This window comes from Phyllostomus hastatus, unplaced genomic scaffold, assembly GCF_019186645.2.
Source record: "Phyllostomus hastatus isolate PE091 unplaced genomic scaffold, TTU_PhHast_1.1 phas_contig_148, whole genome shotgun sequence".
Lineage (NCBI taxonomy): Eukaryota > Metazoa > Chordata > Mammalia > Chiroptera > Phyllostomidae > Phyllostomus > Phyllostomus hastatus.
This window is the reverse complement of record NW_025333607.1, coordinates 13,823,875-13,850,436: the sequence shown is the minus strand read 5'-3', so window position 1 is coordinate 13,850,436 and position 26,562 is coordinate 13,823,875. Positions and strand designations below refer to the sequence as shown.

At 47.1% G+C, this 26,562-nt stretch overlaps 1 protein-coding gene across 5 annotated transcripts in view; it reads left to right on the top strand.

Moving 5' to 3' along the window:
• Positions 1-26,562, top strand: part of DISP1 (dispatched RND transporter family member 1) — a 140,715-nt gene that overhangs the window by 84,203 nt on the left and 29,950 nt on the right. For all 5 annotated transcript variants that reach the window (XM_045816729.1, XM_045816702.1, XM_045816720.1 and 2 more), the window contains one exon: positions 9,534-10,062. In XM_045816729.1, coding sequence (XP_045672685.1) covers positions 9,551-10,062 — 512 coding nt within the window. In that variant the 5' untranslated portion in view covers positions 9,534-9,550. The remainder of the gene's footprint in view (positions 1-9,533; positions 10,063-26,562) is intronic.

The window sequence follows — 26,562 nt, the reverse complement described above, 5'->3', positions numbered from 1 at the left end:
TCTGAGGTGATTGCAGTGTGTGCCAAGGGCTGGGACCTCTGCAATACACACTCCCAGCTCTGGGAATACCTATTGTATTTATTGCATTTTCTTCAGCATTTGCAGGGGACTAACTGAATGTCTTGGCTGGTTCTTGGGTTAGTTAATAATGTATCTGAGGGCTTTCTAGAATTTTCTGGAAAAATATTTCTGCTTATAGAAAACTTCTCTAGTTTTAGGTTGTATATTCTTAATTATACAAATGAATTTAACTAGAATTTAAGTTCATCTGAAATAGGAACTCAAAGATTTAAGAAGCCCCTCTCTCTCTCAGTCAAGGGCATTGACAGTATGGATACAGTACTTGTAAGTGTGGAGAGAAGTGGGGAAGGTTCTGTGGAATGATAACTTTTACAGATGAACTTGGAAAAGAGATCTCTCTGGAAATATGTGTGTAGGAAGACGAAGTTTACGCTAAGAAGAGGATGGTATTGACTATCTTTTGACCCAGACGGTACAAGATAAGCTGTGTTTTATCCCCACAGTTCTCTTCCCGAGTACTCATAGACCCATTGCCACAGGCACATGGGACAAAAAATCAGGGAGAGGAAAGAGACTCACGTTCCCACAGCCCTGAAACCGCCGTTGCTCACCCCGCAGGTGCAGCCGTCTCTGCTGTGACAGCCTCAGCCACATCTGGCAGCAGGCGAACTTCCTGAATTCAGGGTCCCCGTAATGTCTTCTACAGTCATCTAGCTTTTATTCCTGTTGTTGCACACCGGGGGGAGGGGACTCTACCTGCCAATTCTTTATTTTACTTTTTTTTAAAGATTTTATTTATTTATTTTTAGAGAGGGAAGGGAGGGAGAAAGAGACAGAAACATCAATGTGCAGTCGCTAGGGGTCATGGCCTGCAACCCAGGCATGTGCCCTGACTGGGAATCGAACCTGCAACACTGTGGTTCGCAGCCCGTGCTCAATCCACTGAGCTACACCAGCCAGGGCTATTTTACTTTTTCCCCCCACCATTTACACCCATACCCTGCCCGCCCTCCCTCTCCCCCCACAATCACCACAGTTACCAGTCTGTGTTTGTGAGTGCCTCCTCATTGTCCATTTTGCTGCATCCCTCCACAGCCCAGAGCCCACTCCCAGAGTTGTCAGCCTGCTCTCCATCTGTGAGTCTGTCTCTATTTCCACCTTCTTGATGGTATGAATTCAATGGGAAAACAGTAAGTGTTCATTGTAAAGGAACAGTAATTGTTACTTTTGGATTATTTGCTTTTTCATGGCGTGATGAAAAGTGTACTAATAACTAGAAGGTCCTTATGAAATGTATATTTAGTGGTAGAGTATAGATTCCCAAACGTATAACAGTGTGTCTTTGAAAAAATGGCTCCTAATGGAATGCCTTGCAGTTTATGCTTAAGGGGAATAATAACCATAATACTTTATTTTTGTACAGTTCTTTGCAACATATAAAATGTTTCTAGGTGATTAAGTGAAGATATTTGTCCGTGTTCTTTTTGAAGGACAGTTTAATGCTAGAAAGTTCATGAACTTGAAGAAAAACAAGAAAATTTAATTTGTCTCAGAAAGGGAGACAAATTAAGTTATATTTATTTGTATATTAGATTATATATATATTTATAGATTAGGCTCCATTTCTTTATTTATGACCATTCTTTTTAGGTTCTGAAAAGTACCCGATTCTTTGATTAAAGGTACAGGTTTTGCGGTCACGTCACAGTGCCATCATTTTGAAAGAGTCTAAATGCCACGTGACCATGAGGACCAGTCCTTGACCTTGCTTTTCAGGTCTGCCTAGTGTAGTCCATGGGAGGACGGCCCCTCTGCTTGATCCAGTGAAGGTGTCCCCGGCACTGTCTGGTGCTGGTTGCGCCTTTCAAACTCTCCCGAGGAGCACTGGATTGAGAGGCTCTTTTTCACGGGGGCCCCCAAATGGCGTTTTCTCTCAGGAGCCTCTACTGGTCCTACAATAAGCTAGCTGGACTTGGCAATGGCCTAGAGGCATCTTGAGGTCGTGGAGAGCCTTACTTTCAGAGAAATACCGGACTGAGATTGAATTTCAATCATGTGATTTGGATTAGTTATACTTTAACACTTTTGACCTTCAGTTTTCTCTGTAATGGTTTAATAATATCTTCCGAGGGGTGAAGAAAGTGTTTCACATAGTGAGATGTTGGGGAAAAAAACAAAACACCGCATTTTCAATAGTCCTTTCAGGGGAAAAGTACTCCTGCAGACAAAACCTGCTCCATGTCCTTCTGTGGTGCGTCTGTGGTAGCCCTAAGGCAGAAGACGCCTGAAACACGGTTCTTTGTCAGTGTCTCCAGTGTATTTAGAGAAGCTATTGATTCTCTGGCCGTAGCACTAAGTAGCAATAAGTCCGCTTCGTCCCAGTGGTCAGAAATGAGGCCATCATTCTAGGCAGCGCATCAAGCCGTTTGGGAGGGACTGTTTTTTGTTAGGATCGGTTGAGGAACCGCGGCACCGTGCCCCCAGACTGCCCTTGTACCCGGTGTGAGGAACCTCCGGCCCGGCGTCTTTCTACACCCCCTGCCCGTGTGCAGACCCCTTGGGTGAAACCGCCGATCTTGCCCAGGAACCAGTTACGGGCGAGGTGCTCCCTCCACACACAGGCGCTGCACTAAAGAGATTTAAGGTCGCCCTGGTTGTCTTTCTACCCACACGCAACAGTCTGCGTCGCAAAATGAGCCAGACTTAAACTTGGCTGTCAGCTAGAACCTCCGGTTAACGTTTGTCACGTTCCTCCGTCTCAATTGGAAAAATGGGCCTTTATTTCTCCGTCCGGACGTGTTGTCCTCTCCCTGTTTGTCTTCTCCCTTCTGCTGTAGCCGTGCATCGTGGGGCCATTACTGAGGCCTAATGCTCCTGTAGCCCTGTCCCCCTCCCCCGCCCCCGCCACCTGGCTTGTGGTCAGGCCTGGCCACACAAAGTGTGTTCCAGCAGCGTGGGCGTGCCATGGCCCCACTCCAGGTGGGCTGCACCAGAATCTGCATTTTAACCGCCTCACCTGGGTGTTTGAGAAGCGCTGGTGTGGTGGTGTTGTGTGTGTTCTACCTGGAGAAATCGTGCTGTCGGGAGCGTCACTCTTCTGCAAAGGACGGTTGGCTGCAGTGTGGGGCCTTGTTGGTGCTCCGTTTCCTGTTGGGTTGGGCGTTGGGAACCCGAGGAGGCAAGGGGCTCCTCCGGAATGCGTCACCTGAGCTTGTGAAGGTGGCGTAGCAGGAAGCCCTCTGAGCCCCAGCCACGGACACCTGGCCTCCCCACCTGAGGCTGTGTCTGTCTCAGGTTCTCTTTTGGAGAATGAAGTGTCGTGCCCACCACACCCGTTTTTCTGAGGGCTGTCAGGAGGATCCGCTCAAGAGCGGTCAGGCGTGAGAACGCGTTTGGAAATACCAGAGGGGTGTGCTGTCGTGGCTGTGGGCTGGGGCTGGGGACGGGGTCCCTTCAGGCTAGACGAGCCCTGTGCTCGTTAGGAGTGGCGATGGCTCTGCTCAATGGCTTTTGCTGTGGCAACTGGAACAGGTCTGTGTACGCTAGTCAACATTACCTGTAGATTTCAACCTGACGGTTTTCTGGCCGCGCCAGCGGTTCTGGCTTCCAGCCCCAAGGAGTTGCTGTGAGGTTTTCGTAACACTCTTTGTTGCATGTGGAGCCACATAAATATGTTGCATCCTTTGAGTAAGTTGTGTGTCGTGAGCGTCTTTTGGCATGGAATACATTGACAAGTAAAGCTTCCGTAATCCAAACAGACCCTACTCTGATTGTGGTCGCATTTTCAGTGAGATACTACTTGTATCTCACTGTCTTTGTCTTTTGTCTTTTGTCTTTGCAGCATGGTCATTTCCTTGTATCTTACAGGTGTTCCGTTCTGTGAGTCCCAAGCCAGAGCAGGATGTCACTGAGTGACCTTTGTAATCACATGAACTCCGATGATGTTTCTCCCTGCATTTCAACACGATCGAAATGTGTCGTATTTCTTCTCTATTGTGTCTTACGGAACTAGTCATGATACTTGGGGTTCATAGATAGCTCTGGTCCAACAAACAACAGTTAGGTTTCTGAATAACTTAATTATTAAATACTACTAATAATGACCTTTTCTTCATTATTAATCATTGTGCTAGCAAATTTGTGTTTTATTAAAATCCTATGTATTCATTCGGCCCTGGCTGGTGTGGCTCAGTGGACTGAATGCCAGCCTGCAAACCAAAGGGTCTCTGGTTCAATTCCCAGTCAGGGCACATGCCTAGGTTGTGGGCCAAGTCCTCAGTAGGGGGCGCATGAGAGACAACCACACATTGATGTTTCTCTCCCTCTCTTTCTTCCCTGTCCCCTCTGTCAAAAATTAAATGAGTAAATTTTTAAAAATCCTATGTATGCAATAGAAGATAACATTTGTAGTAAAAGTTGCATAAAATGTGAAAGCCTTCTCCACCCTTCCAAAGGAGCCTGTCCAACTCTCCAGTGGGAAACCATGTTGGCATTGTCTTATGTCCTTCTAGAAATTACCTTGTGTATTCTAGCCATGCATGTGTAGTGTCCTTGCATTTCTAACCCAATGGACTCCTACATGTTCCGCAGCTGGTTTATTTACACATAAAGATGTGCTCCGGACTTCTTTCTGTAGCAATAATCCTGATGCAACTCGTTCTTGTTTGTTGTTGAACAGAATACCCTGTGTATGGACATGGCAGAATTTAGTTCTCCCATGGAGAATGTAGATCGTTTCCAGTTTTCACTGGCACAGTGGTGCCGTCAGCAATTTTATCCGTGCATTTATCTTCACACATTGTTCTAGTAGGTCCAAAGGATAGAGGCTGAGTACCATTGTTGGTTAAAGATGAGAGTTTTTAAAATTTGACTAGTAGTTTAATGCTACTTTCTTAGAAGTTTGCATCAATTTGCATTTCAAACAGCTTTCACTTTTTAAAAACAACCAAGACTTAGAGACCCTAAGAGTGTAAGGAACTACTAACTAGCTACTAACTTTGACCCAGGTTCTCAAAGTTAGTAGCTGGTATAGTCAACTGTCAGATTCAGACCTACCCAGGCTCTTTCTTCCACGACACAGAGGTCTTGACTGCCATTTTAAAACATAGTTTTGGTTTTCAAACTAGGAAGCGGCATTCTGTATCTTTGTAATGCTCTTATCACTCAGTGAAGCAATAACAATTATCCCCCTATAAAGGCACAGCCCTTTACAGTTTTCAAAACATTTTTACATTCTCGTAGTAATCCTGTGAGATGAACATCGGTTATTAGCCTGATTTATACATGGGAAGAACTTAGATTCAAAGGGAAAAAACTTACATTTTAAAATATAATCAGCCCTGGCTGGCATAGCTCAGTGGATTGAGTGTGGGCTGTGAACCAAAGCATCGCAAGTTCAATTCCCAGTCAGGGCACATGCCTGGGTTGCAGGCCACAGCCCCCAGCAACCACACATTGATGTTTCTCCCTCTCTAAAAAGAAATAAATAAAATCTAAAAAAAAAAAGACTGCTAAAACTTAAAAAAAATAAAATGTAATCAAAACGTGGTTCTTGGCCAAAGGCCTTCCAGCCCCCACTCCACTGGAGCACCTTAAAATGCAAGTAGAAAGGGTGAAATAGGGAAGGTGGGATTAGTGGCTTTGTATTGCTTTTGACACATCACACGCATGAACAACAGGAAATCCACTAAAGTATCTGGCCATGGGCCCCATCACACCTGAGCCAGCGCCTCAAGACGAGTTCTCTGCTGGCAGCGCCTGCGCGTTATGGCCCCGGGGAAAGCCGGTGATTTCAGCATAGCTGTCTCCCAAAGCCGCTCCTTGCGTTCGGTCCAGAACTGACTTGAAACTTCCACCGTACATACTGTGATCGCTGTGTGTATCATGAGCATTCCGTTTACTGTCACACCAGCGTTCCCTTTCGTGGTGTGGACTCTTCCTCTAGCGCATCTGCTTTCCTGTCCTTTCCGAGGCTCAGGTCAATTGTTTTCCTCATTTGTCTCAGTTCCAACGAGATGAGATCTCTCTCGGCCTCGGGCAGCTCTTGACCTCGGATGGAAGCTCTGCTGGCCCTCCCGGGCCCCTGCACTGCCGCACAAATGCATCCACGGAACGTAATTCATGCACATTTCTGAGAACAATTTCTGGGTTTGCTTCTGCTTATTTTTCACTTGTAATTCATCACTTATTTATGAAGTCAATTTGGTTTTGCTCATTTTATGATTAAAGACCCAATCACAGAAAGCTCATGTGACTTATTTCAAACTACAAGCCAAAGCCAGAGTTCAAATTATTCTTTACTATCCACTAGTTCCTACTTCGCCGCAAGAAGTCTCCAAGTTACGAAACAGGTTTTGTTCCAAAACTTCATTTGTAAGTCAGTTATTTGGCATTGGAACTGCATTTCACCACAGTGGGGGGAAAATGTTATAAATGGTGATTAAGTCCCTTGGCTGGCCTGCAAAAATCTGTTTAACTCTTATGTAACTACAAAATGATTCATTTGTAATAAAAATCAGAGGGAACGATAGTTGTAATTCTGGTTACAAAGAAAGAGAAATTGCTTTTTCCTGAGGAGAAGCAGATTCAGTTAAATGATAAGGAAACAAAAGAAATTGACAAGAGCCCAAGGGGGTTCTGGGGCACTTTGAAGGCTGTCGGAGCTGGATGACTCTCTGCTTTGAGCCCAGTTTCACTTGAAAACTTTTGAAGATTTTGTTGTTAGATACTTTCCACTAGCGGAACTCACCTGACAGCTGTGATTAGCGTCAGTAGGATTGATGGAATTAAATACTTTTTTTAAGATTTTATTTTTTTTAGAGAGAAGGGAGGGAGAAAAAGAAGGAGAGAAACACTAATGTGTGGTTGCCTCTTGCACGCCCCCTACTGGAGACCTGGCCTTCAACCCAGGCAAGTGCCCTGACTGGGAATCGAACTGGCGACCCTTCGGTTTGCAGGCTGGCACTCAATCCACTGAGCTGCACCAGCCAGGGCTCAATTAAATACTTTAAAAAAGAGAGACTCTCCGAGATATTAACCAACCTGGAATGGTAGAACCAAACCCTCAAACCAGAAAAACTCTTCCTTCCATCCTCCCGACAGAAGGGTTGGCGGGAGTCGTGGCTGGTCCCATGTACCCAGCAGATCTGTCACCTGCGGTAGCTCAGCTGAGGACGGAAGGGAGGGCTTGGTAGCAGGAGTGGTGGGTGGTGGTTTGTGCCTTAGCATTCTCACAGTGAGAGGCTCTGCTTCTGGGAAATGACTGCCTTTAACTCATGTTTGCTTCTTACGTTGCCCGCACAGCCTTTCACTTAAGTATACAAATAAACACCTTGAACCTCAGCTGACTTTTTGAAATCTAATGCCTTTTCAGGTGGCCTTTCTGCTTAATTGTTTTCAGAGTATTTGCATACCGCTTTTTTTCTTCTGTTAACAACAAAAGGCAGGCTGTATTCTTTAGTAGGCAGAAGCTTCAGTGATCAGACCTGCCTGAGGCGGCACATGTTAGTAATGTGATGGGAGGGAGATGGGTTTGTGCCCCTGGGGCAGGGTAGCACTCTTCCCAACCACCCCCCTCCCGCCCCGCCTTCCTGCTACTTGGATAATATAATACATGTAGCTGCCATTGCTTCGTGTTGGGTATGGTATTTGCATGTTTTATAAAACATATAAAGCTATAGTGTATATTTATACCCAGGAGTGACTCAGTGAAGGAGAGAACCACTGTATTTACGGTGACAATTCAGAATCCCTCTCCGAAGCCATTCTGAAAGGCAGCTGGGATTGGCAGGCCACCTTCACAGGCAGTAAGGCTGACAGGGAAGTCACGTCTACCTGACAGATAGTTTGATATTTCTAAATGTTTAGCCTTTTCGCTAAAACAATTTGTGACATTCGCTTTCTTAGCTTAGATAGTGCTGTAATGGAATTGGTGTGAGTGTGGGTGCGGGTTTGAGGAACTTTTATCTAAAAGGTGAACAAAGTAATGATGCTAACTTTGCATCCTAGTGTACAGGTATCTTCTGGGTGTGAGGATTCGGATGGACACTCGATGCATGGTCATGGCCTGTCCTGCTCAGAAATGGCCCCGCTGAGGGGCTTTCAGGCTGGATGAAAACATGCGTGTACTGAGGCCGAACAGAGGCGGGTTCGTCCGGTGCCCGTGTGTCTGTGGGAGGTGGGCAGAGCCTGGGGGGAGATTCCTCCAGACGCTGTTTCCCTCCTTGGAAGGAGGCTCCGCCAGAAGGGTTAGTGAGCCAGAGTACGGATTTCTTTTTTCTCTTGTTGGCTTTCCCATGAGGTTAAGTAGACCAATAGTAGCATTTGATGTCCCATTTTGGTAACTGCACATTTCCAGATTTTGTGTGTGTTGGTCAGAGGGGGGAGTCGGGGAGTGGGGAGGGAGGAGGTTGTCTGTTTTTTCTTTTATTTGTTGACTGGGCAGAAATATGCTGCTGGTAATTTGAAGGGGGTTTTTTTTTTTCACTTTCTTTTTTTATTTTTTATTTTTCCCATTGAAGGCCTGGACCCTTGGGTGGACAGGAAAAATTAGGAACAGAAATCTCATTTGAGGCAAATCCCATTCATAGTATTATTATCTTTCTCACCTGCAACCCATGCGTGCTACCTGTAGTGCATAACATAAAAAACGAGTGGTAAGTTCCTGGAGACTCATGTGGCAGGTCTGGTCACTACTTTTTCAGGATTACATTTACTGGTTTAGAAGATCACCCTTTCGTCCTGGCTGGCGTAGCTCAGTGGGTTGAGCGCAGGCTGCAAACCAGAGCATCGTAGGTTCGATTCCCAGTCAGGGCATATGCCCAGGTTGCAGGCCACGGCCCCCAGCAACTGCATATTGATGTTTCTCTCTCTCTCTCTTTCTCCCTCCCTTCCCTCTCTAAAAATAAATAAATAAAAAATCTTAAAAAAAAAGAAGATAACCCTTTGTGCCCAATATCTCTCTTGCCAGGATTCTTTGCCTAGCTGATTAGTGTTTACTTCCTTTCGTTTCTTCTTATTCCAGGACTTGAATCACTTCAAGGAAGCATCCTATTTCCTTGACATTTTTCTAAGATATAAGACATTCTTAAGATTATTCACCTTATTTTGACCTACACAGTTTTTGGCCTTCTGAGTGGCCCTTGGTTTTGCCCCTTAAACTCCTGTGTCAGGACCCCCCAAGCATGACGTCGTCGAAAAGCGGAAGGATGATATTGGTGTTCTCTCTCTTCCTCCTCCTCCTCCCCACACCACCCTAACGTGTTCTAATTTTTAACTGTTACTTGTGCGTCCAGGACAGGGAGGCGGGCAGGAAGTAGTCGGGAAGGTAAGGACAGCAGCGGGTTCTCAGGTGCGGCTGCTGGCCCTGCTGCACCCTGCACCAGCCAGGCCAGCGAGCGCTCCCACAACTCCCGCGAGAACGCGCGTTTCCAAAGGGCTGTGTTTGAGGACCTTTCCCACAGGTTTGCCCGCCCGCCTCTAACTGGACGGTTTTATCTCCTCGTCTTCCCTAGGGTCACGGGACCGGGGCATGGCTCTGAGCAACGGCAACAGCGATTTTGGGGTCCTGAGCTCTGGCGGCGTCGCGGCCGGGGCGGCCCATCCCAGTCCCCTCCCCGCCTGCGACGGAGACCCCGCAGCCCAGCAGCTCACCCCCAAAGACGCACCGAGAGCGAAAGCGAGTCCCAACGGATGCCTGCAAGCGAACGGCACGGTCAAGTCCTCCTTCCTGCCCGTAGACAACCCAAGGGCGACTCCGCTGTTGCCCCAGTGCTGCCCGCCCTGCCCGTACCACCACGCGTCCGCGAGCCACAGCGGCCACCACGAGGGCCCTCCCGAGGCTGGCTGCGCGCCGCCTGCGGCTCTGGCGGCCTGTTGCGTGCAGGCCCCCTCCGAGTACTCCTCCGTGGCCCTCTGTCCCCACCACGCCCCCGTGTTCCAGGCCGCGTGCTGTCTTCAGCCCTCTGCGTCCTTCTGCCTGCATCACCCGTGGCCCGACCACTTTCAGCATCAGCCTGTGCAGCGGCGCGTAGGCAGCCTGAGGTGAGTGAGCGGTCCCGAGCTGTGCTCGCGTGCGCGTTCAGAACCCCACGTGAACGTGTCTGCCGGCGGTGCTGTTCCCGGAGGGGGAGAAACGGGCGGCAGAGAAAGAAAACCAGTGGAAATGCGTGTTTTGTGGCCTGTGCAAAGCCTGCCGGAATGCAAATACTAGAATGTTGTATCTGTTCTGTCCATTGGTGTCTCAGTCCACTAAACCATTGCTCCCTGCTCCCTCCCTGCCTGCCAGCTGCCCCTGCTAGGCCCCGAGCTCCTCCGAAGTTCAGTCAGATGTTTTATTGGTAAGAATTTCTGTTATTACACATGAGGAGGCTGCCTAAACAGGAGCCTTTGATTTTTCTATTATTGATCATGATCAAGGATTGTGGAGGGAAAAAGTGCAAAACCAGTTACTTCCTTATGGTTCCCTGTGGCTGAACACACAACGTCCCTTCACGTGGCTCGGGTGACCATGCCTACAACGTCCCCTCGCGTGGCGCGGGTGACGACATCACGGTGTTGCAATCAGACGAAGCAACCACTCCTTTCCAGCAGATGTCACATGCAGCGTGGGACCTGAAAATACTTTCTGTGAAGTGTTTGCAGATCCAGTAGATTGAAAAGCCCTAGAAAATTCTCGGTCGTCTTCAGGTCTCCTCCACATCACAGCGCACAGTTCGTTCTCTCACTGTGGAGTCGCATGCACTGCAGGCGGGCGCTGGCGGTGCATTGTGTCAAATACCAAGTGCTTTATAGAGAGCAGGTATTCCTTTACATGTCTGGGTACCAACAAGTTTTAAAAGAGATGGAAGAGAACACTCTCTTTTTAAAATTAGGGTATGATTAGCCCTGGCTGGCGTAGCTCAGTGGAATGAGCTCGGGCTGCAAACCAAAGCATCGCAGGTTCGATTCCCGGTCAGAGCACATGCCTGGGTTGCAGGCCACGGCCCCCAGCAACCACACATTGATGTTTCCCTCTCTCTCTCTCTCTCTCTTTCTCCCTCCTTTCCCTCTCTAAAAATAAATAAATAAAATCTTTTTAAAAATTAGGGTATGATTTACATACAGGGAAATGCTCGTTATCTTAAGTCGGCAGTTCGGTCCGTTTCAACACGTGTGTCCGCCAGTGTAACCAACCCGCAGCCTGGTTCGCTGTGGAATGTTTCCCTCCCCCCAGAAAGTTTCCTCACGCCTCCTCCTAGGCATTTATTTCTTCCCTCTTCCCCCAAAGCAATCCTTGCCCTGCTCTCCCTACGTTTGTTTCACCTACTCTCAGTTCTGCATAGAATTTCTTCTCTTCCCCTGAAGCTATCAGAAGCTGTTGCTGTTCTGATCTCCATTCGTTGGTTTCGCCTACTCCCAAACGTCTGGTGAGTGGAATCACAGAGTCAGAGTAACTACTCTTCGGAGTCTGGCAACTTTGACTCAGCTAATCGCTGGGTGTGTGCATTTCCCTCGTTGCTGTCGAGTAGAGATGCATCGTAAGCCTGTAGCAAACTCACTGTTAATGAAAGAGTCAGCTCTCAAACGCCTAAGACCCGGGAATGTAAAATGCAGCCTGGTGATAAGAGATGATCACACTGTGTCGTGTATTTGAAAGCTGCTAAGAGAGTAGGTCTTAAAAGTTTTCATCAACCCAGAAAAAGAAGTTTCTGTATCTGTGTGTGGTAATGGGTGTTGACTAGACTTTCTCTGGCGATATCATTTCGCAATATGTCACTACAGATATTGATTCATGGCATTATATGCCTGAACCTAATATAATGTTATATTGTTATATAGTTAATTATATTTATAATGTTATATAGTCTATTACATGTCAGCTTTTTAAAGAATAAGATCCAGAGAGGGAATAAGGAATAAATGTATTTCACCTTTGTAAGATTTTAGATGCCATTGAGATTGTCTGGTTTGACCCTAAAAAGAAAGGAAGAGAAAGGTGGGGGAGGGGGGAGGGGTCCTCTGCTGTGTGTCTCTACGTTGTCTGAATACGTTTTTCTGTGTCTGACATGAGAGTCCTTCGGTTACAGAACTGTGACAAGAACATGCACCAAAGCCATTTCTTAGCTTTGACCTGACCACCCTGTGTCTCATGACCAGCTTTAGATGCTTTTTACTTTAAATTAACTTGTGTAAGTAGCTGATGTTGAAATTGCTTGGTCATAAATATTGATCTTTTCAAATCATAAATTATATGGTTGCAGAGTGTGAGATAAGGTAGATAGTTCTACATTCTGAAGCTGATCCCTCTTTTAAAAAAGCTTCACAAAATATTAACACAATGGGCAAGTAACCGGTTCTTCCAAGACTTGGCTTAGCATTTCTCAGAAACCTAATTTTAAAGGGGCAAGAATCTTGTGAATATACAACTTTAAATTAAACAGAGTGGCATTCAAAAACAAACTCGTAAAAATGCATGTTTGCCCATCATGAACATTCATAGAAGAAACTGGAATAGTATGCGAGAAATTTTTTATGTTTAGAATTTTATCTCAGGAATCCGAGCCTTTTGATCAGCTCTTTGTAACAAGACATAGAATCTTTCCAAGGTGCCGTGCAGAGGAATGCTTTGCGTCCAGTTGTGGGCATGACCTCCTTTATTGTGAAATGTGTGCTTCCGGCACTGCTTTCCGATTTTCTCTGTGTATCTACGTACATAATCAAAGTTGACTGAATACTTACGCTGTAATTCTAAGTAAGCTGAGACTCATTTTTGCCTTCTGAGAGTTATAAGGTAGCAGTGGGAAAGGAGACAGAAAAGCAAACAAGCAGCTACAATATTGTCATAAGTGCTACCGGGAAGAACTCACAGGGCTGCAGATGTGAGTAGAAGTGGCAGGTGGAGAAGGGGGCGTCTCATGGACGTGGGAACAGTTTGTGCCGAGATGCACAAAGCAGCGAGAGCGCAGCTCCCGCACAGCCCGGCTCGGCTGGGACCTGGCGGCGGGAGAGCGTTGGGAGAGGTGAGGTGTGCTGGGCCGAGTCCTAAGGGTGCTGCCACCCTGGGTAAGGACAGCGCTAGGCTGTGGGTGCTGACGCACTGAGGCTCAGGCCAGCATGCACTTATCTACAGAACTGTGCTGCGGCTGAGGCCCTGGGCCAGGTGCCGAGTCTGTCCCTCAGGCCAGTGAGAGATCCCCAGGAGCAAATGTGGACGCGAGTGCATAGCTGCTGGGTGAGGAAGAGCCGGGCGGTCGGGAGGGTCCTCACAGGATGTCCTTCCTCTCTAAGAAATACTGAAAATCTCCCTGGCTGGTGCAGCTCGGTGAACCGAGTGCTGGCCTGCAAACCAAAGGGCTGCTGGTTTGATTCCCGGTCAGGGTACGTACCTGGGTTGTGGGCCAGGTCCCCAGTAGGGGGCGTGCGAGAGGCGACTGACCAATGTCCTTCTGGCACATCAGTGTTTCTCTCCTTCTCTTCCCTTCTCTCTAAAAAATAAGCAAAATCTTTTTTTTAAAGAAATACCGAAAACGAGGATGTTATAAGGTGCTTCACTGTCTTTCATTAGTTCCTCTACCCAACACTTCCGGGGAAGTTATTAGAACAAAGGTTCTAGAAGCGGATGTCCACCATCAAGGAACTTGAACTAAGTTTCCTTTGTGTTTTCTTTTGTGATTTATTGCACGTTGCTTTTGTACTGCGAATCTCAAACGCCTAACGAAGCATCGTTCACTTGCTGCTGAAGAGGAGCCCGTGACCTGGTCGGGCTGGACCGTGTCACGTTGCCTGAAGGTGCCTGCGGGGTCGGCGGCCTCCGGCCCTCGGCGCTTTCCACTGCCGCGGCGCCGTGCGCCTGCGCCACGAACGGGCCGAGTGGCTGGCACTTTGTTTTATTATCTTAAGTTTTCATTTGTTTATAAAGCACTTAAACCATAGAAGCCTATTCTAAAGAGTGCAATAGAAAATCTAATTTTATCCCAGCTCATTTGCCACTTCCTTCCCATTGTTCTCCTTCTCTTCCCCCGCCTTGTGTGGTACATGCAGGGGGTTCGCTCTCCGCCCTCCTTGAGCCTGTCGGCTGCCGGGAATCTGCCGGAAATGTTCGTGCTGTCGTTCACCTCTGTGGGTTTTTGCTGTTTCTTTTTTTTTTTTTCCTTTTTAAAATTCTCCGTTAATCTTCTGATTGATACAGTTCAGATCACCTTTAAATTCCATTTATCCCCCAGTGTAAAGTAGTTTAAATAGATCTTGGTTTAGAGCCTCCAGCTTTTTCATCTGTGCATCCCTGTCCTCATCCCACCCACCGCCCAGCCATTCACGAGCATCGCCGGTTAGAACCCAGGCATTCACAGCGGCCGAATGTCGCCTCAGCCCCCAGGAGACAGGGCCTGCACCCACATCGCCTGGGCAGTAAAATACAAAATGAGTCCAAGAAGTTTCCTGTGCTGCAGAAACAGCAGAGGACTCCAGGCTTTCAGAGATGGGAAGGATCCCTGTCGGTGGACGCGGTTGGGGACAGTCGGACTGAGAAGAGAGAACTCCAGTGACCCTCGAAGGGTGACCAGGACACGAGAAAGGACTGGAGGAGGCGGACCAAGAGGGGCGGGGGCTGTAGCCAGAAAGCATGCAAAACTGAAGTCACATAAAGCAAAGAGAACAGGACGGCCAGTGGGAAAGGGTCATTTGGATGGTCACGAGTGACGCTAGCTTCCCCCCCGCTCACTGTCCACAGCGCCCGCCGTCACATTGTCCGGGAGGCTGCGTGCTGAGTCTGGCCCTCATCCTTCGGAGATCTGGAAAATGTCTCTCTGGGCCCAGCCACATTCCATGTGCGCTGGCTGAAGCAAACTATTCATTGGGGATCTTCTTATTGCCATATTAAATGGAAAGGGTAATGGTTTATGACAATTAATAAGGAGTTCTGCATCCAAAAATAGCATACAAAATTTCTAATCCAAACTGTACTTACCCTTTAATTTGGTGTTGCAGAGAAATGTGCCCGACCGTACCAGAGGACTTCGTAAAGGATACTTGGCAGTGCCGCAGGCTCATTATCATGCTAGGGAACCTGTGATGGTTTTGGGTGCTTGCCAAATGCATTTTTATTTCCCTGAAGGTGATTTCGGGGACAGATGGTCAGTCTGAATGTTCCCCGCGGCGCCTGGGAGGCACTGCAGCCACCCAGAGCTGGGAAGGCTCAGCGCGGAGCAGACAGGCAACCCCGGCATTAGCTCAGCCCCTTAAAGGTTAAATAAACACTGTCACCGCACCCTCCCATACATTGTGACTGTATAATTTTTTCGTAACCTCTATTTCCTTTCTCTTTTGGTTCTTTATTAATTTTCCAATTTCTGACTCGCTTTTCTCAGAGGTTTTCTTTTGGTTTCCCCTTAGGACACTAGTTACTTTCTGGGAAGGGGACTCTGTAGAAATAAGGGTCCTTGTCTCAGGGGGCGCAAAGTCGTGGCTTCAAGCGTCGTGTTCTGAAGCGTCTTGCTTTGCCACACTCGGCCTTCAGTGGCCCACCCCTTGCCCCTGCCTGAGCCTGGTGATGGCGTTGTGGTGCTTTGCTAGGAAACTTGAACCAGAAATCACTTCGAACACTTCATCAGCAACATAGCGTAAATCTGGGCATCGATGCCAACCCCGGAGTCTCCGATTTGCCCGAATCACCAGACTCAACCCAGATGGCTTTTCCAAGACACGGGAGCAGTGAACGGGGAGGTTCAAGGTTAGTTACTTGGCTATTGAGCAGGTAATTAATGAGTACTCACCAAGTGTTCAGTGCTGGGGACAGAGTTAGAAACGGCCATATTGGCCTCCAGCTTCAAAGACGTGGCGGTGCCGTGAGCAGGGTGAGAGGCTCGGATTCAGGGCGAGCCTCCCACAGGTATCAGTAGACTGTCCTCTTTGAGGAACAAATACTGGCCGAACGCTGCTGGGCCCCCAGCAGCACAGAAGTCAGATAACCAGTGCTCTTGCACAGACACAGCCGGTTTACCTATTAACACAAAAAGAGAACCAGGCGAGTTTCACCAATTCATTTCCGCCTCTTTTCCCCTCTTAGCACGGAAAGGTTACCAACAGCTCGATAAACATTTGTCTCTATTTATGGGTGTCCACTGTGCCCTGTCCAGGACTGTGTGACAGGTGTCTTCTGCAGGAACATCTGGACGGACTGCCTGCTTCAGGCCTGGGCTGCTCCCTGGCATCCAACGGAAAAGCCAGCTCCTCAGTCACCCCTGGCGCATCCCAGGGGCTCCACAGACACTTGGGGCTTGTGGCTACCACAGTGGACAGCGCAGATACAGGACGGGTCTGTCACCCCAGGAAGTGTTTTGGGGGCAGGGCCCTCCTTCTTGGCTGTTGGAACAGCCTCCGTGGCAGCACATGGAACAGGCATGGCGTGGCGGAGTAAACGGCAGTATTAGACAGGGAGCACCATTGTTTGTCAACATAGTTGCATGATTACCTGATTCGTTTAAAATATAACAGAGAAGTGACAAAGGCCAAAATCCCTCTCCTTCCTGAAGTCCTGTATTACAAAGAGAATCTCCAGCATCTTGTGGAGGCCACGGCCACGTGCTCAGAACCGTGGTCTCATCATCATTCACATCAGTCCAAAGGCACAGTATCCACGGACTTAGCCCACAGTTGCCTGGGCTTTTCGGAAGCACATCTGAAATACCAGTGTGAAAACAAACGTTTTCTCGAAGGCAGGTGAGCACTGCTGGCCTGCAGAGGCAGTCATAGGCATCGCAGTGCAGCCCTCATCTCTCGCAGTCCCCTTGCTGTCCTCGCTGCACAGCCCCGGGTGCACAGGCCGCAGAAGACACACAGTGCATTTGCATCCTGGGCTCTGCCGTTTGCCAGCTCCGTGGCCTCGGGCGGGCATCTCGGCTCTCTCCGCCTCAGCCCCTGTCTCTGCAAGGACGAGTCACGGTGGCCATTCTGCACTTAGCACGGTGCCTGGAACCCAAGAGTCATCTCCTTTCTCTTGGTTCCTTTCGTTTTCTCCTCTTTTTTGCTGTTCTTCTCTGCTGCCTGCGTGAATTCTGTTAATACTGTTTTAGAAACCAAGTTGTGTCTGCATCCCGGTTCAAGTAAGTATTGCGTTCCGTTCTCCTTTCTCGATCTCCCGGTTCACTCCGTCGGCCTACAGGGAGGAACAAGCGGAAAAGATGGTCGCAGGTCTGCCTTCCGAGAGGAAACGGGGGCTGTCGGGAGTAAGTGGGCCTCTCCAGCCCCAAGGACTCAGGGCCTTTATACTAATTATATAATCTGATTATGATGGTTAGCTTTAGAGGTCTGGTAAGATCCAATCTTGATTTCACTGAAAACAAGGTTTATTTTTACTTTCCTCAAAGTAGTCCAAATTAACTTTTTAAAACAGGATAATGTTTGTAAAATTTAAAATGTTCCAAGCTTTGCTTGCCAAAGCGAGTGAGCTTGGCAGCCGCCCGGAGCGAAGGCCTGTTTTATGGGTAGGACTTCTTTGAGAGACTTTCATGTTATACATGAGCAGACGTTAGAGTGTGCTGGGCCTTGTGGAATGCCTTGCACAGCCTGTAATATATTTCAGAATATAAGCCTTGGTCATCTCTTATTTTAATAGTAAATGTCAAGAAACAATGCCCTTATTTTGTAAAATTAATTAGTATAACATTTTGCAATGAAGTAATATGTTCTTTACCCACTTTCCATATTCCTGCTAAGGTGTGTTGAGCAGGGACCAGAGAGGGAAGAGGAACAAAGAAATGGTTCAAATGTTCCCTTTTTCATTTTGGTGAAAAATGAAGTTTAAGTAAGTAAAATATTTGGCAAACAATAAAACGTAAATCCGTTGTTATGGATTGGCCACATCGCTAATTCCAGGAAAAAAGGAATTAATTATCTGTTGTATCTCCTTCCCACACTCAAGTGGATTGTTAAGTGTAATTTAAAAGAATTTATAGAACCTGACATTTACGGGAGAATTTTGGTTGCTGTCCTATTCTGTGCTCTTTTCAACAAAATTGATTCTACAAAACTCTGTCTTTTTTTAAAGCATACAAACCAGGTGATGAACCAATAGCTTGGTATTTTGGAGTCTGCAGTGCAGCCTGCTGCCTGGGACATATTTGGAACTCAAATATTTGTTGAATGAATTATTATAAAAAAATTCTCAAGCTTTTTTTTAATTCACAAAGCTTAAGTTCTGTTTTGTTGTTTTGTTTTTTTAACCTCACAGAGTTAGATTGGTCACTGCCAGCAAGCAGCTTATAGTCTAGTAGGAGAGAGATGATCTCTCTCTGAGGACCCAAATCAGAGCCCAGAGGGTTTTGTGAGTCCCCAGGAGGGGGGCCGAGTTGTAGGAGAGCTCAGAGAAAGCATCGTGGGAGAGGGGAGGGTCTTTCAGAAAATAACAGGAGTCCGGCTGCCTGGAGTGGGGGGACAGGCGGCCCGGAGGATGGAGAGTGGGAGCAGGTGGGAGGCGGCCGGGTGAGCCGGCTCCTTTGCCTGCAGAAGGGGCCAGCGGAGGTCTCCCAGGGCGTGGCGCCCACTGGGTTCTTAGCATTCGACCTTGGAAGGTCGATATGCTACAGTAGGTCAAAGAAGGCTGCTCTCTACAAACAGTAGGTTCCAGGTGTTGTGTTTTCACTTATTTGTTTATTCATTAAGCATCTAATTTAATACCTGTATACTTCCTGTGCAGTAATTATAGAGTTTGAACACCTTTGACTCATTGATATTCCCCTAGGCTTGTTGAACCACTTCCTTTTGTGCTAACGTGTGTCTCCGGGGCCTAGCACGGTGCCAGGCGTTTAGTAAGCACTCAGAGGTTAATGGTTGAATGCACTGAAGAAATAATGGAGCATCAGTCCAGCCCTTCTTCTGTAGAGCTTGATTTTATGACGTTTTTATTTCATAATGACCATCGGTCACCACTGGCCCAGTATCGTGAGATACTTGCCACGCGGTGGGAGAAGGTTCAAAGCCTTTGTTTCCTTCCCAAAACTGTTTCATTATTGTTGTTTGAGTCTATTTTGGGCATACCCTGTCGTGTCCTTTATGTTCCCCACTGCCCCTGTACGTAGGTTTCTGGTTTTTTTTTAAAGTACAGCCTTACCCATGAAGAGGAAAGAAAGCAAGGCTAGAGGCCCACACCCACCGCTCCCACAGTTCCCAGGCTGCTTTCACACCGGATTCTGGAGCCCCTTCGGGAAACCCCGGGAGGGGCCGGGAGACCCAGTCCTCGCCTGGGAGAGTGAGCCGGGAGAAGCCTTCCGTTTGCTGAGCCCCTGGCCGCCTCCCGCGTACTTGCAAATCCAGCGCGAGTGACTTTATAAGCGACCAGCGTGATAAAGCTGGTGGATGGAACAAATTCCTGGATGAGAGCTCGGGCTTATCTTTGTTCATATGCATTTCAGGGCTTTAGGAGGGAGAATAAAGTGAGCGCGTCCGGGACCAGAGGCGATGCCTCACTCGGCGTGAACCTGCCGAGGTGGCGGTTTAGTTAACTCAGCGCGCGATCTCCACTGGGGCGGTGCGGGGCTCCGGTAGATCCCAAAGGGCCTGCGAGTCAAGCAGGATGCTTTCTCTGGGAATGTGAGCGATTCACCGTTGCTGAGCACTGTTCTGTGTGTCTGTGAAGAAGTGGCATGGGTGGACAGTTAACACATTCATCCCTTCAGACCCTACTTGTGTGTGTCTGCGGTCACCGGGGCCTGCCCACCGCCCCCTTCCTAAAACACTGCTTTCATTATGTCACTCCTCTCCCTGCTCCAGAAACCTTCCACGGCCTCCCCAGACTCCTTGACCTGGCACTGAAAGTCCCTTTAAGGAATGGTGAGTGTTTGGAGAAGGAAGGGTGGTCAGGAGGAGGGACCCTGTCGCCCTGGGCAGGAGCAAGGTCAAGGAGCTCAGTGAAGAAGATTACTGTAACACGGGTTTCCCCCAGCACTTGAGAAGTTTCGACAGAAATCCGATCAGTGACGGTGCCTTCGTGTCCACTTACACTTAATTGACAGCTGGACTCAGATCACTGTGGGGGGGCCTGGCCGACACTAAACGTGCTGGGCCTTTGTCTCTTAGGCGGAGTGTGGGATTTTGTGTTGTAGGTGTTCGCCATTGCTGGGCCCCCGGAACCTGAAATGACTTCATCACAAAGCCGTCCCTAGGAGAGATTGATTTAAATGTAGTATTTGGTTGTTATAATGTCCCCCTCTAACACAGAGTTAAATCCTCTACATTAAGCTTCAAATTATATGGATTTTTTTTTCAACTTCCTTACCTCTTTCTCCCAAAGCTTAAAATTCTAGTGCTTAGTATTCTGGCTTGAGAATTTGAGATTTCATTCCAGCATGCCACGCTCTTAAGTTAGTTAAGTTTAATAAGATTTTTCTGGCTCGCTTATGAGCTTTTCTTGGATCTCTCAGTAGTGATTATTATTCACATCTTATTAAGAAAAGTATAATCTGCACTCTCATTTAGCGTGTTTTGTACGGGGCTCACGGCAACAGTCTGGCATGGGGAAGCTCAAGTTGAAGGGCAAGTGCTGTATAATTGAGTATACCTTGAACATGTCACACGGGGGGCTGTCGTCTCCATAACCTCCAACCAAACCATGCAGAGCTAACTTCAGGGGCCGAGGGAGAATGTTTTCTTTAAACCCAAGCTACTTCTCAATCATTTAAAAATATTTTTAATTGCCCAGTTGTCCTTTCAGAATTCTAATTGCTTTAAACCCTTTCTTTAAAAACAAAAAGGGGGGCACTCAGCCTCCGCTTTGGGGGTGTGTGCTGCACAGGGCCAGGGCCATGTGGGGTGCTGGCCTTTCCTGCTGCCCCTCCTCGCTCCGCCTCGTAAGTGGCAGAGACAATATGTGTTTGAAAATGAACTTCCCAGGACCTGCCTCCCTCACCTTTCGGTGACCAGCAGAGTAGCTGCTCTCTAGCTAGTGATCTGCTGGGCCTTGGAATGCCATCATTTTAAGGAGAAATGATTCATAATAGAAGAGGGAGATATGTTCCTCCCCCATTCTCACCCAGTTTTGTACAATTCCTTTCTTGTTTACCAAAATAACTAGGGGGAAAAGAGCATTTTTTTGTTGTTTCTTAGGAGCAGGCTTCACTAATAAGAGAAAACAAAATTTTAACTTAAATTGGAACTTAAGCTTTCCATGAGAGTCTGACTTGCCCCAGCTTTTAGGGGGTTTGAGTCTGAGTGAGACAGACTCATGTACACTACACACAAAACATGTTTTTCTTAGAGTACTGGCATTTTTCTTCTCCCAACAAATTGGTTAAGTTGGCGTGGGGCTTTATAAATATGTGCAAAATGCACATTTTTTTGTCATGGTTCACTGAATTGCCTTTTCACATCTCTGCAGTGTTCTCAATGTCTCTAGGGGGGTATTGCAAACTGTTTAACAGCTAGACAGCAGGTGAGTTTTCTCAGCTAATCGGGAGTGGCCACTGAGTGCGTGCATGGGCTGCACGGCAGACGGAAGGGAGGGAGGGCCACCGGGGCAGCCCGGGCACGGCGTCTGTGCGTCCGGGGGTTATCTGCGTGATACGTGATTGGTAATGAACTCGCTCGGCGCTTACTGCGGTAGCAAGCACTCGGTAATTGTTTCTTCAATGACTGATAAAACGTTGAAAAGGGTTTTGGCCCACCAAAAATACAGTAATTTATTCTTTAACATTTGAGCAACACAGGGATGTGACCACGGGGGGAGACTTCAAGTCAGAGCGACCCGGACTCACGGCCAGGCTCTCCTGCTTATTATTAACCGCTTCGTTGACCCTTTGCGCCCTGCAGTCACAGCGCCTTCATCTGTGAAGTGGGGGGTTCCTTGGGCTGTTTTCAGGGTTAAGTATAGCACAGTATCCGTATATAGTAAGGAAGGGCTCAGTAAAATCATTAGTACTGTATTGTAAGTGTGCAGCTTTATGCGAGTCAAGTCTGTTTTCTTCACCAAAGATACAAGTACAAGGCCCAACCAAGGTCCACTTCGTGATTTTTCAAAAATCTTTACGAAGGAGATGGGCTGGTCCACGAACAGGTACGAATGACCTGTGGACGTGGACGACAGGGTGGGCATTGACAGTGGGCGCTGGAGGGGGAGGGGCGCGGCAGGGGGAGAGCAACGAGGGGAAATTGGGACAACCGTAATGCAACAACAATAAAAATAAATACATACACTGACACGAACATGAAAATACATCTTTACACTCATTTAGGAGTATTTTAGAATATTTTTAGTAATGCTGAAACAGTATTAAAATTCTCAGGTTATTTTGTTACAAAAGTACAGGAGGGAGAGACTCCTGTGGTAGCAGAATAAGAAATCATCTGCCCCAGCCCTGGCTGGCATAGCTCAGTGGATTGAGTGCGCGGGCTGCGAACCAAAGTGTTGCAGGTTCGATTCCCACTAAGGGCACATGCCTGGGTTGCAGGCCACGGCCCCCAGCAACCGCACATTGATGTTTCTCTCTCTCTCTGTCTCTCTCTCTCTCTTTCTCCCTCCCTTCCCTCTCTATAAATAAATATAAATAAAATCTTAAATAAAAAAGAACCTTGGGGGGAAGAAAAAGAAATCATCTGCCCCATCCCAGCTGTGAAACATCTGAGATCTCCTCTTCCCACCTGTGTCTCTCCCTGTAACAGACGTCCCTGTGCTCACAAGAGCGCGTCCGACATGTTCATCTAAATGTTCTGCCCAAGGATCGGAGGAGAGCACCTTGAAATCCTTAAATAAAGCACGTGCCCCTGTGTTAATTATACTTAAGTAAGTGTAGGCACTTAATGTAACCAGATATTGGTGACGCAGGCAAGCTCTTAAACTTTGGAAGAAACTAAAATATAAGGGAGCACAATGATATGGATTTGTAAATAATCTATTCAAAAGTAGCATCATGATAGATAACAGCAGCGAGAGTACCTTTGCTATGTATAGATCAAGATGTTCTGTTGCTCATCAAAGTCCTCTTATAGGTGATCTGAGATCTCTGTAAGTCACTTGCACAGACATTTCTAAAATGTCACACAAGAGAGGAATGAAGACTCATCTAAGAGTTGCCCATTTAAAATGTTACTGATAACTTCATTTTTATATATTTCCCTAGACTGGAACTAACTTGATTTTTAACTGTCTAAGGTTCTCCTGAAACTTTTCTTTTTGGCTGTCTTAAAAAAAAAGGTGATTCTTTAGGCAAAACTAGTCTGTGAAGCCTGAATGTTGGTTATGCCTGGAGGCGGGGTACAGTGATTGATCGGAAGGGGACCAGTGAGCTTGTGGGGTGCTGGAAAGGTCCTTCCCCTATCTCGACCCGATCGGTGGTTCCACGGATGTGTTGTATATGCATATGTAAACACCCATGCAGCTAAGCGCTTTGGTCTTGTGTCTCTGACTGTGGAGCTAGTGAAACAGGAATAGTTTAAGAGAATGACATAAGGGATTTAAGAATCTCCCTTTTAACCCTTTCACCTTCTTGGCCAGTCCAGGTACACTTGGAAGTAAAGGACAATATTCTATTCATTTTTATGTTCCTGATTATGTAGTGGGAGGGGGATGGGAGACAGGGGGAAGGCTTGAGGGCTGGTGCACTCGCCTCCTCCAAAAAGAGTTTCTCCATAAACCCCACTCCACTCTGAGCTGCCACCGTGAGCTTTATGTGTTTATTTATGCTCCTCTTGATTTGAACATAGCAAAGGTAAGTGGCATTTTTTCCCAGAATCTAAAAGGTAGAGTGTCTTGTGACATGATCACATTTGTGCATATATCCTAGGTCATGTCTTCCCCCTTGTACCTGTCAGCCTCTCCTCTTCCTCATGCGCTTTCTGAGAAATCGCTGTACCTTTATACTTCTTACCGCTCAACACACACGAGGTGAACTGGGACTTTCAGGACGGAGAAGAGATGACAGAGGCGTGATTTAAGGATGCCGAGGAAATAGCGGGTGTCCTCAGGCAGCCTTCCTTAGGGAGACGGTAACTCATCTTTTCCATCCCTCTGCCAAATAGTTTATCATAGAAGCGAGCCAAGCATATAAAAAGATTTGTTTTCCATATGGAAAAGCCAGATTTGGAGCCAGGAAGAAGGAGCGGAGAAGGTGTTTTTAACATTTATGACAAGGAGTCCTTGGGTTGTGTGCATGGGTAAGCCTTTCCCCCCGAAAGACTTCAGTCTGAGGCAGGCTCTGCGAAAATGGACTGTGCTCAGTCCACGCAGAACTGAACACGAGTTCGCTGTAAGAAGTAGTCTATGCACGGGGCAAGTGTGTGGGAGTCTGGTAACTCGACTGCCTTTGGGTTTCGTGCAGTTGTTCCGCGATCAGGTTGTTCTGAGTGAGCAGAAAGACTTGAAATTTCCTTTAGGACTTTTGCTCTAGACTGTAATTTCACATGTGCATGCCATCGGAGAATTAAAGCTCTCCCATTTGGTCAAAGGCCCGTTTGGTAATCTCTTCAGATCTTTCATTAACTGGAATTGTTTTCAAGTAACAGATACAAGAATAACACTCTAAACCCATTAGTTTTCTAAAGGGAATTAAGATTTCCTACATACTCTGTCTGGGGACTTGCCTATCTGGAAGCCAGCATGTGATTCTGTTAGAAGAATTAGATCAGTGGATCCACTCGGACAGATGAGACAGACCTCGGTACGTACGTGTAAGACCCTGATACGTGAACGCGCTTGCTGACTCGGGGGCTCCCCACTTCCGCCTAGCCCCCATCCTCAAATGCGGCCAGACTAACGTTCTTACCTTCTGGCAAGCCAGGGAATCATGGGCAGCGTCCGTCCAGGAGGTAGGAAGGCAGAGAGTGGATCTCCATGTTCCCGTTACTCCCGGCTTCCCCAAATCTGGCTAACGAATGGGCACCCACTAACCGAGAGATTTCTGTGCCCACTGTTGCAGTCCTGGAAGGACATCTCAGCATCCACACTCGTCCCCGCTGATAACTAAACTCAAGGGAACAGCTGTTAACTAGATGTTAACTACACAGCCTTACTGGGCGGGGCTGGGTGGTTCGGCCAGACCTCGGAAATTCGGGCTCCTGGAGGCACAGGTGCCCTGTGGTCAGCTCGCTCTTGTCACGACGCCAGAGGCTGTGTCCTTTATGGAAACGAAGTTTTGGACTCTGCTTTTCTCCTTGAAACAGGGCTTTTCAGGAGGTGGTGACCGAAGCATCTCAAGGTCGTAGTCAGTGAAATGGTGAAAAAAATGGATGTCTGGATCAAGGATGATTCGAATTGTAAAAGACGTCACAGAAACTACAAAACAAATATAAAGCGCATGAGCAAAAAGTCACGTTGGAAAAACATTGGCAAACTAGGAAAACAATATTTGCCACAGTTGTGATGTTTCCTGGTTTTTATACAGACTTCTTATAAATAAATAGAAAAATAGATGTATGTAGGTAAAAGAGACAAAGAAATATATTGGTGTGATACAGTTGTGTGCATGTATAAATAAGTAATGGGAAATAGAATGGAGCATTATACAGCTACTATAAATCATGTTTGCAAAAGATTTTAATTACATGGAAAAAGCTTGTTATCCAAATGGGTAATACTTTAGACGTTCAGTATGAACCTAATTGTGCATATGTAATGTGTGTATTTGGGCACAAAGGGTAAAAATATTCAAAAGGAAATAGATCAAAAAGAATTACAGAGTTTAGATCTGTGTAGTGAGAGTAAGGGTGATTTTTAAAAATATAATGTTCTGCTTTTTCAAACAAAAAACAAAGTGGGTATAATCAGAAAACAACCAACATTGAAACAAAATTTATCTTCTCATTAAAGCGTGGCTCCTCCTTTAAAAATTAAACTGCATGTTGAGAATGGACACAACATTAAGCAAAACAGCCTACCCAAGATTTCTTTTAATGAAGATTTTATGCTGCCTTTCTTGGATAATGGCTGGGAAACTCAGGAAAGAGGCTTTTGGAAACTTCAAAACACGTCTTTGAACTGGAGCAGTGCCGTGTTTGCTGTTCTGGGAACACCCCTCGGGTCGGTGAAGAAGACAGACCAACCGCTCACCACAACGTCTTGGAAAATCTGGCGCCCTTTGCTACAGCGGTTCTTCCTGCTTTGACGCCTGCGGGTCCCTCCCACCGCGGTCCTCTGGCTCCTGGTCCTCTGAGTGTGCAGACAGGGAGCCCCGCCCCCTCCTGCCACCGAGCACCTTTTCATCAAACCCTTCGTCCAGCCATTTACAACGCCTCTTTCTCTAGCTGAAGAAGTGTCATTATTTTTCAATGCATTTTAAGACGCTGGCTCTTACCTCTTTTATGGGAGGGCCGCTGTCATTGATTCTTCACATGAAATATTTCAACATAGAATTTTCATTAGGGGAATCTGCCTCCGTAGCTTTTACCGTGGCGGAGCGTTAACGCAGGCAGGGACCTAAATGATCTGAGATCTCACGGGAGGGGACAGTGGAATTTCACAGCAGGAGACGGCCTTAGAAATAATGCAGTCCACTCTATACTCTCGTTGTTTTACAGATGAGGACAGAAGCCAGAGAAGTTAAAGCCCAAGGTGAACACCCACTTAGTACTAGGTCTTTTTAT